This window comes from Grampus griseus, assembly GCF_964374135.1.
Source record: "Grampus griseus genome assembly, chromosome: 20".
NCBI lineage: Eukaryota > Metazoa > Chordata > Mammalia > Artiodactyla > Delphinidae > Grampus > Grampus griseus.
Window position 1 is genome coordinate 27,448,143 of NC_139014.1, and position 11,431 is coordinate 27,459,573.

The following is an 11,431-nucleotide window of genomic DNA, read 5'->3' on the forward strand; positions in this document are numbered from 1 at the left end:
AATAATAATTTGTGAATTTAAAAAGACACAGCACAACGGAAATTACAATAAATTGTGTTAACTCTGACATCATCCCATTGTTTTTCTTTTGTAAAGGAATTCCATCTAATGTCTAACGTTGTTGCATAAACTAGAGCAATATGTTCTATTTCTGTAAGTGGCTTGATTAGTACCTTTCTTCTTGTGCCTAAATTAGTGATGTGCTTGTTTGGTAGTAGGAAGCCTTCTGTCTACAGAATTTATCTGCTGCCTGGTCTTGTTGCAAATCCTTTTTCTATATTAAACCAAGATGAACTTTTAGTCAAAAATTACTAATGACTAGTTTTCTGTGGTCAGTCAGAACATGCTTGTGATCAGGGTAGTAGGCATTGGAATCAACCTAATGCAGTGGGGATAAATTCACAGACAAGTTGTTGTTGATATCATTGAAAGCCAGATGTAAATATTCTAGAACAGAGACTGTCCTGTTATCCGTTCTCAACACTGGTATTTTGAAATAAGGTTGCTGCCCAACATCTAGTCAGTGTTAAAACAGATAAGAATTGGGCTTTCAGTAAACCATGTAGTATAAAATAAATAAATGAGCCAATGACCCCAGAAAGGAAGAATATATTCTTAGTTTTTTTTAAAAAAAGGTAGCAGCATTCTATTTGGGGCAGTACCAAAATAGGAACTTTAGGGTTTCTCATCTCTAGCCTCCACTGGACCTAAAGTTCATTTTTTTTCAGTAAAGCATGTTCATGTTACATGGTTAAATTGAAATGCGTTTGATTGCTTCAATTTGCCTTTTTCTTTTTAAATCTAGAAACGTTAAAGGGAACATTAGTTTTATAAATATGCTTTTTTATAGAGCACTTTCTCGAAAGGCATTTATTCCTAGGGGATTTTATATCAGAGGGCGACCAGATAATATGTCTTTGTTTACCATTCTACAAAATGGTTTACTTGGGCTCTTCAGAATATATTACTATTTTAATAAATTTGATTTGATTGAGAGAGGAAATGATTGAGGGAAATGTTACACACTTGGGCAAGAGATAGTATTTATGCTTAAAATTTGTACTTAAGAAAGTATTAAAGCAATGTTTTTCTAAAATATTATAGTGGAAGATTTGTATTTGATAGGAAGAATGTTCTTATCTGTCTGGAGATGGGAGGATATTCTGAATACATATAGATCTGAGGCACTACACCTAAAGGAGTGGTGCATATCTGAACCTCCTGTGAAGCTTTTTAAAAAACAATACCTGAAAGTTTCCATATGATTTTCACTTATATCTTTTTTAAAAAAATAAATTTATTTTATTTATTTACTTTTGGCTGTGTTGGGTCTTTGTTGCTGTGCGCAGGCTTTCTCTCTTTGCAGTGAGGGGGGGCTACTCTTTGTTGTGGTGCGCAGGCTTCTCATTGTGGTGGCTTCTCTTGTTGCGGAGCACAGGCTCTAGGTGTGCGGGCTTCAGTAGGTGTGGCACGTGGGCTCAGTGGTTGTGGCTTGCGGGCTCTAGAGCGCAGGTTTAGTAGTTGTGGCTCATGGGCTTAGTTGCTCCGTGGCATGTGGGATCTTCCCGGACCAGGGCTTGAACCTGTGTCCCCTGCATTGGCAGGCGGATTCTTAACCACTGTGCCACCAGGGAAGCCCTCACTTATATCTTTGAAAGTTGCCCCAGCCATACTCAGTACATTCCCATATGTCCTGTTTTCTCAAATAACAGAACAGTACCTAGTGTTTGGGAGATGGGTGCAAAGCAACAGTCTGAATTTCCATTATGACAGAGTTGCTTTAATGTTGCACTTCACATTTTCCACACTACTGAATATTCAGAAATTAAAATATAGAAAGTAGGAAATAAACCCCCCAAATAAACAAATTTGTCACTTATTCTAATGAAATCTTTTCATTTCCCCAATGGTTACGCTGAATTCTAGGATAAATTATTTCTTACTTTGTTTACCTTCTTGTTTTTCAGTCACTGGAGGAGGACCCATGGCCAAGGCTGAACTCTAAGGACCACATACCTGCCCTTATGCGTAGTAATGCCTTCTCAGAGAATTATTTAGAAGTCCCAGCTGAGATAGCTCGAGGGAATGTCCAGCCTGCAGTCATATCCTCAAAAGATCCAGAGCCACTTGAAGAAAATTGCACTAAAGCCCTGACTTTAAGGATACATGATTCTTTGAATAACAGCCTGTCAGTTGGCCTTGTGCCTACCAATTCAACAAACACCATCATGGACCAAAAAAATTTAAAGATGTCGATCCCAGGTCAAATGAAAGCTCAAGAAGTTGAAAGAACCCCTCCAACAAACTTCAAAAGGACATTAGAAGAATCCAACTCTGGCCCTCTTGTGAAGAAGCATAGACGAAATGGTTTAAGTCGAAGTAGTGGTGCTCAGCCTGCAAGCCTCCCCACAAACTCACAGCGAAAGAACTCCGTTAAACTTACCATGCGACGCAGACTTAGGGGCCAGAAGAAAATTGGAAATCCTTTACTTCATCAGCACAGAAAAACTGTTTGTGTTTGCTGAAATATATCTGGAATTTTTTTTTTTTTCCAAACTTCTAAGAGGGCTCTTTGAATTTGGTGCCGAAGTTGAACTTTTTTTAAGGGGACAAAATAAAAATAGTATACAGTTTGACTTTTTGGAATTCAACAGTTTTATCCTGGCCTTGTACTTGCTTGTATTATAAATGTGAATTTTGTAGATGTTAGGGTATAAGTTGCTATAAAATGTGTGTAAATTTGTATCCTTCACACAAACTCAGTCTCTTACTCTGATACACAGTAAACGTAACAACAGGGCTAAAGGTTTAAAAAAAAATCAAAAGAATCTATTCGATCTTAGAAGTACATTTAAACTTTTAAATATGCTTATTAAGAAATTTGTATAAGTCACTTGTGATGAAAACTACACAACTTTTTAAAGTAAATTATGAAGCAAACTGGAAAAGTGATGTATTTTCATAGTGACCTGTGTTCCACTTAATGTTTCTTAGAGACAACTAGTGTCTTTTAAAAATTATTCTTTATTTCTGATTTCATAATTCAGAACTAAATTTTTCATAGAAGCAGAAGTGTTGAGCCATGCAAAAGCAGCTGGGTTTTAGTCTCCTTGTCCTAATTAAAATACTATGCAGTATCTCTTATTTCATTCAGTAGCATTTTTTCTAAACATTAATCATCAGATTTGGTCACCAAATCTTTGAAGTAGAAGGAGGTAGGTTTGCCTAAAAAGATGCCCTTCTCAATCATCCCAGGCATTCAGTGGCATTAGTAGGTCTTAAAAGTAGCTATATCCTCTTCTAGTGTTTGCATAAAATATGTGAAGTTTTTCTTGCTATGTCAATAACGGATGGTGCTGCTAATTCCCAACATTTCTTAAATTATTTTATATATCCTATGGTTTTCATTGATTATATGGACATGTTTGTTCATCTAATAAAATCAGTGAACTGTTACTGATGTTGCTGGATTTTTGTTAGTGGTTTGTTTAAACGGTGTATATTAACTTTTTGTTAGGCCATGATCAAGCTTTAGAGTAACAACTTAAAATACATGTAATGTTTATTTTTGCAATCTTGACATTTTAACTTAGAGTACATCAAATCAGGCTAAATATACAATAATAAGTATATGGTTAGATCAGTTGTGGCTTATAAGAGTTTGATGAAATATTATGTAGCAATTAAAAATGAATAAAATTATTATTTGGTAATATAAGAAAAAACTAAAAGGAACTAATACCAAAATACTAAGAGTATGTTCTTTTGGTGTGATAAATTGTTCTACAAAGAGAAATTTTTTAAATTTATTAATTTAGAATAGGACTCTAAATGAGACATTGAAGAGTTAATCCATGCATTCAACATTGACCATGCACCTACAGTAGCCTAGGAACTGTGCAATTGGAAGCACACCAGTTTTCCATAAGAGGATTAATTGAGGGCTTCCCTGGTGGCGCAGTGGTTAAGAATCCGCCTGCCAGTGCAGGGGACATGAGTTCAAGCCCTGGTCTGGCAAGATCCCACATGCCACAGAACAACTAAGCCCGTGCACCACAACTACTGAGCCTGTGCTCTAGAGCCTGCGAGCACAACTGCTGAGCCCGTGTGCCACAACTACTGAAGCCTGCGTGACTAGAGCCCGTGCTCCACAACAAGAGGAGCCACTGCAATGTGAAGCCCGCACACCGCAATGAAGAGTAGCCCCGGGGCGTCCCTGGTGGCGCAGTGGTTGAGAGTCCTCCTGCCGATGCAGGGGACACAGGTTTGTGCCCCGGTCCGGGAAGATCCCACATGCCGCGGAGCGGCTGGGCCCGTGAGCCATGGCCGCTGAGCTTGCACGTCCGGAGCCTGTGCTCCGCAATGGGAGAGGCCACAACAGTGAGAGGCCCGCGTACCGCAAAAAAAAAAAAAAAAAAAAAGAGTAGTAGCCCCCGCTCGCCGCAACTAGAGAAAGCCCGCGTGCAGCAATGAAGACCCAATGCAGCCAAATAAATAAATAAAAATTTCCTTCAAAAAAAAAAGATTGAGAACCAGTGGTTCAGGTGAAACATTAATTTTGGCTAGTTTTTCAAAACTAATGAGTTTGTTTTTCGGATCTTTCCAAGGTAATGACATATAGCAAGTAGCATATACTTTTGGAGTCAATTTTTTGTGAAGAATTTTTCCATCTTTATTTTTCAGATCAATTTTTTAATGTAAATGTCATAGCATTCTTTCCTAGGTCACATTTATAGTGCCATAGAGTCCAGTTCCATACCATACTAATAGCTGTCTAATACTGGAAACATTTTTGGTTTGAGATACATAACTAAAAGGTAAAATTAGCTCTCTTTTGTATGTGTACCTAGGGCTGTTTTTAGGCCTTTAACGAGTTAAAGATGTTATGCAATTAACAAATAATGTTTTAATGTTTATATTATTTTTATTAAATTTTATTTGCCTATAATGTATACATCAGTAGTATAATGCATGATGCAAAATTCATGATTTATAAAATGGTACGTAATGAAACTACCCTCACCTTAGTCCCCAGGGTAGCCAACCAATCTGTACATAGACATGCAACTATACATCTGTTTCTCTCTTAATCTTATATCTTAAAGATTTTTCCACATCAGTACATCACAGCACCTCCTCCTTCTTTTGTATTCTACTCTGGATATGTTATTTACCTATGCCACTACTTAACCGTGTCCACTGAAAGGAAAACAAACACTATTTCTTCCTTTACTCACACTCAAAATACTTAAGATGCCAGATGTGTGGGTTTTCCTACACCAAGCCATGCTGCAATATTCTGCAGACACCAACTGGGTGTCCTACAGTTCAGTTCAGTCTGACACTATCCATCTGATCCCACAAGTTAAGGGCTCAGTCTCATGGTGCTGCCCCCACTTCAGATGCCAATTGCAAGTCCCAGGTTGTCACCTACTCTTCTGACTGGCTGACTATAATTCAGCATTCCCACAATCACCACCTCAGGTTTGATACTTTGCTAGAACAGCTCACAGAACTCAGGGAAATGTGTTTACTGGTTTATCATGTAATAAAGATATAGATGAACAGCTAGATGAAGAGACATCAGGAAAGCCCAGAAGGGTTCCAAGTGTAGGAGGTTCTGTCCCCATGGATTTGGGTTGTACCACCCTGCCAGCACATGAGTCTGTTCACCAGTCTGGCAGCTCTCCAAACCCCACAGTTCAGGGATTTTCATGGAGGCTTCATTATATAGGCATGATCAATTATTAACTTAATCTCCAGCTTCTTCTCCCAGGAGGAAGGTGGTGGTGTTACCGAACTCAGGTTCTGCTGCTCGCCGCTGGAAAACCAATATTCAAGAGATGAGAGTGTTGGTTGGAAAGGAAGAGTTGCTTTATTCAGGAAGTCAGCAATCTGGGGAGAAGACGGACTGGTGTCCAAAAATCAACTTTGAAGATTCTGCTTGACCGTGAAAGTTTTAAAGGGAGAATCATTTTGGGAAGAGGGATCAGACTTCCCACGTGCAGACTTTCTTCTGATTGGTCGATGGTGAGGTAACAGCCGTGTTCAAGGAATCTTGTGCTCAGCCTTAAGTTACCATTCTCCACCCGAGTGGGGGCCATAGTTCCTACAGAACTCAAAGATATTGTTATCTTCCTTGAGGAGAAACCAGGACCCTGCCCCACAGCTGCACTATCGTTTCTTGACTGCTCCCCCTTTGTTTCTGCTTTCCCTCCCCTTCCCTGCTAAGCAGCAGTTTGAAACTGCTCTTTGGAACTCAGGGAAGGTCAGGAGGCTGAATGAAGCCTATTTCCTACAAACAAGAAATGGGGGACATGGAAAGTATTTGTACCAGATATGTATCAGAGGATATGTACGCCCCTTGGGGAGGAACTAGGACTTTTATCACTGAACTATTGTTTCTTGACTGCTTTTCCATTGTTCCTGAATTCCCTCACTTCCCTTAATATCATTAATTACTGAGACCTGTTCAAGGGCAAGCTTCGTGACCAGGCTCAGGTCACAAAATGGCTTACGCCAAAATAGTTTCTCTTATGTCAAGAAAGCCAGGCCTGGTTCTCTTTCTCCAAGGACCCCCTACCCTATCTGCTTACAGTTCTTTATATCTTCTCTTTTTTGAGATTTTCTGTTTTTCCATTCATGTCGAGTGTTCACAGTTGCTTGCAAGAGCATTTGTATAATATTGGTTTAAAGTGTCAGATATTATTCTTTGTCATTTAGGTATTGGCATCTGTTAATTGTTTTTGTCATGCAAATTGAGGTTTTCCTGGTTCTTTGTATACCATGTAATTTTGGATTCTATCCTAGACATTTGAATATTATGACAATCTTATTTAGCTCTTATGGAGATCATTGTTTTAATAGATAGTCAATCTGGTTAATTCACGCTGTTGCAGGAAAGAAAGTGGGGCACAAGAGGATGGTCACGTCCCATCCCAGGTCTCAGGCAAGTCCCTGGGACGGCTGCTGAGTGTGGGTTCTTGGCTTCGTGCAGGAAATAATTCAAGAGCGAGCCATAATAAAGTGAAAGAAGGCTTACGCAGGGAGATACACACTGAATGTGGGTCATCTCAGAAGGCCAGAGGCTTAAGGATGTGGGGTTGTCAGGTTTTATAGTGGTGGGTAATTTCATAGGCTAATGAGTGGGAGGATTATTCCAACTATTTTGGGGAAGGGGCAGGAATTTCCAGGAATTGGGCCACTGCCCATTTTTTGGCCTTTTATGGTGGGCCTTGGAACTGTCATGGCACCTGTGGGTGTGTCATTTAGCTTGCTGACGTATTACATTGAGCATATACTGAGGCTCAAGTTTTAGCGGAAGTCAATCATCTGCCATCTTGGACCTAGTTTGTGGTAACCAGTTTATGTCACATCCTCAATGGCTGTCATTCTTTAAAAGGTTGTGCCCTGCCCCCTTCCTGTCTCAATGCCACATATTCCAACACACCTTCTGTGGTCTGTGGTTTCAATATCAGTTCATTTTCCAAATCCTTTGCCATTGTGTAATTTGATCTGTCCCATGTGTTCATCACCCAGTAGCTAGTTGGGGACCTGGGCAGTGATCTATCTGCCAGTTAAGTTCTCAAAGTCTTTAATATGCTGATTAAGATCAGATTCATGCCTAATGTACTCAGTGGGGTCGCTTTCCTGAGCTCCTCCCTCTCTACAGTCTCCATGGTACCTTCCCTTTCTTTGGGGTTCTTCTTTTTCAGGCAGAAAGCTGAGGCTTCAGGAACCATGCACTTCTGTCACTTTGCCTGAACTTGGGACTAAATGGCTTAACATCTTTGAGTTTTGGTCCCCACCTGTAAAATGCAGATAATGCTACTACAATGGCAGGTATATAGTGCTAAATAAATGTTTATAAATGTTTCCTAATATTAAAATTTTAGCTTCTCAAAACTGTTACTACATATTCAGTTTTCACTGATTTAAAGCAATCTTTATCCAGGTTTACGTATATGAGGGGAAGATAAATTATGCCATGGCCATCATTAAAACAGTTGATGAAACTAATTTTTGGTCTTTGTTAATAGTTTTACTTTCTGGTATCTTTAATTATAAATACCAGCTCCAAATTGTAGGATAAATTACTGGGGTTCTGACATGAAATTTTTCCTGTTAGTGAGCAGAGTCTTATGGAGAATAGAAATGTAACAAATAATCACTTCTGTCAAAGAGTTTACATTTTAGCTAAATAGACAATAGACTTATAATCATGCAGAAATATATAATCACGCACAAAACAGTTACAAAGTAGTACTAATGTGTCAAAGATAAAGGGTGACCATACTTCATGGTTTGCAGGGGACAGTCCTACTTTACCTTATTTTTTTGGTTTAATTATTAATAGAGCCTCATTCCATGAAGGTTTCCTAGGCAGGATGACAAATTACATGGCCACTTTATAAATACTAGTTTCAAGAGAATAACAAAGCAAAAAAAAATTATCACTGTATTTTCAGAAAGTTTGCTGGGCCTGAGAATGAGCAGAGTGGGCTAAAGAGATCTGTGGGTTGGGGTGAAGGGACCCAAGATAGTAAACAAATACTTAGAATTTCAAATAGAAATGTGGGAAATGGTGTTTCAGAAACCACAGTTATCTAGTAATATGCAGGGCAGACAAATGGCAGGCGTTGTAATTAAAGAGATGTGAGGTTATATAACCTTGGATTATGTTGGTTTTGCAATTCTGAAGTTTAGAATTATAATTTTTAGGCGATTACCACAAATGGTAGTGTTCAAAAGTTTCAGCCTGATGAATGCACGAGAGAATGTCCATGGAGTGAGTAATTAATGTATTTTTACCTCACAATTAGAGGACTTTAGAGAAATGTAATTTTTTAATAGACATTTTCTAGAGCAGTTTCAGGTTCACAGCAAAATTAGAGCAGAAGGTACAGATTTCCCATATACGGCCTGCCTTAACACACGTACAGTCACCCTTGCTACAACATCCCCAACCACAGTGATACCATTGAACAACTGACGAACTTACACTTGATGATGATTTTTTTACCTGTTTTCCTTTTTTCTTTTTTTTTTTTGGCGCGGCCTGCAGGATCTTAGTTCCCCCACCAGTGATTGAACCCCTGCCCTCAGCAGTGAAAGTGTAGAGTCCTAACCACTGGACCACCAGGGAATTCCCTCTTTGTTTTTCCTTATGCTTGACTGACAATTAAAATATTAATGTTCACCATAGCTCTATGTGAAATCAGATTATTTCACCACTGCTTAAATCATGTGATTCTTGTCCAAGTGTTTTTGGTGGCCAAAACAAGTGAGGCAATGGCTTGTTTGAGGCTGAAAAAAGAATCCTAATCCTACCAAACAAAAAGAGGGGAGAAAGTATAAACTGACCTTGACATTTGGATAGTTCTCTGACAAATCTCTGGGAACTGGGAACTTTTGTTTTTGATTTGCATGGCCACCGGAGAGGCAGTTTTAGTAATCAGTGATTTATTACAATGGGCCATTATAGCAACTGGAAGAAAAAGGACTCTAGCTTGAAGTTTACTTTCTTATATACTGAAAATGAGTTTCCTAGCTGGGATTGCTCAATCCCAAGAACAGATTGTGAAACGTTTCCCCGCGTCCCAATAATCTGAAGTGACTCATCAGCTGGCAATATGGACAAAGCACCCACAATTCACGTCCATTCAAAACATGATCACCACAAATTCTATTTTCTCTCTATTTGAAGGCTGATGAGAGAATCGAACACCATCTTTGTGGAGAAAAAACGGAGTATAGCTGGGTTTGTTTTGTTTTGTTTTTCGGTTTACTGCAGCACTTTTACTTCCTCACAATGGCACACTGCTGGGGCCTAATATTCTCACATGACAGTAGAAAACCAAAATCTGTTGTTATCTCTTCAAGAATTGAGAATTGTGTGCAAAAACCTTACATAAGTTAAGAGGATGAATACATTTACAGATGTGAATGCAAACTGTTTTCCAACTCAAGGCAAGTAATGACATATGGTGTTCTGGCAGGAAAACTTCGATAAGAAAGGAAAGCAGGTCCTAATGTTCGGAACTTCTCAACCTGGTAAGACTGGCAAGTTAGTAATTACAATGAGTTAATTTGTATAAATTTCTAACTGGTTCTGAGAAGTTTAAATTTATTTACACCTCATAAGAATCCCACTTGTGGAATTGTGAGGCTTGTGCTCACTTTGGCAGCACATATACTAAAATTGGAATGACACAGAGAAGATTAGCATGGCCCTTGCACAGGATTACATGCAAATTCATGAAACATTCCATATTTTTCAGTTATCGAATTTGTATCTTTGTGTATATGATGTCTTTGCAAAGATTAAATAGTATAAAATATGATGTAAATTGTACCAACTGATATGGAAAGAAACAGTACCAACATTAAACTTTGCAAAATTTTAAAACTTAAAAAAAAAAAATCCTGCTGGGACTTCCCTGGTGGTGCAGTGGTTAAGAGTCCGCCTGCCAATGCAGGGGACATGGGTTCGAGCCCTGGTCCGGAAAGATCCCACATGCTGTGGAGCAACTAAACCTGTGTGACGCAGCTCCTGAGCCTGTGCTCTAGAGCCCGTGAGCCACAACTACTGAGCCCACATGCCGCAACTACTGAAGCCCACGCGCCTAGAGCCCGTGCTCTGCAACAAGAGAAGCCACAGCAACGAGAAGCCTGTGCACCACAACGAAGAGCAGCCCCCACTCACCACAACTAGAGAAAGCCCTTGCACAGCAACAGAGACACAATGCAGCCATAAATAAGTAAATAAATTAATTTTTTAAAATCCTGGGAATTCCCTGGTGGGTCCAGTTGTTGGGTCTCTGTGCTTCCACTGCAGGGGGCACAGGTTCGATGGCTGGTCTGGAACTAAGATCCTGCATGCCATGACGTGGCCAAATAAATAAATAAACATAAAATAAAACACAACCTCCTATCAAAACATCACATTAATAAAAAAAATCCTATCAGGCTAATAATTTTTTTTTTTTACAATTTATAAAGGATGAAATCAGGGCACAGAAATTCATCCCCACTAAAAAATGTATAACTTCAACAGGGTTCATCCTATCTGTAAACATCATCACTCAGTTGTTCAAGCCCAAAGCACAGGCATCGTCCCTGATTCTCTCATTTCCTTCTATCCCACATCCAACCCATTATCAAGTTCTTTTAGTTCTGTCTTCCAAAATATTCTGAAAGTGATTACTTTTCACCTCTGCTGCTTCACTTCTAGGCCCAGTTCTAGACAGCTCTCCCATCTGGTCTAGTGAAATAGCCTCCCTACTTGACCCACTGTTTCCACTCTTGTCCCCTCCCTAATGACAGTTTATTCTCTGTTTAGTAGATAGAACGATCTTTTAGAAATATAAGTATGATCATGACACTTCCTAGCTGAAAGTCCTCCAATAGAGTCCCACCCTAGAATAAAACT

At 39.2% G+C, this 11,431-nt stretch overlaps 1 protein-coding gene across 1 annotated transcript in view; it reads left to right on the plus strand.

Annotated features, from left to right (window-relative positions):
- PPM1D (protein phosphatase, Mg2+/Mn2+ dependent 1D) overlaps positions 1-3,365 on the plus strand; it is a 54,028-nt gene extending 50,663 nt beyond the window's left edge. The window contains exon 6 of the mRNA XM_082678826.1: positions 1,968-3,365. Coding sequence (XP_082534952.1) covers positions 1,968-2,525 — 558 coding nt within the window. The 3' untranslated portion in view covers positions 2,526-3,365. The remainder of the gene's footprint in view (positions 1-1,967) is intronic.
- Positions 3,366-11,431: the final 8,066 nt, after the last annotated feature.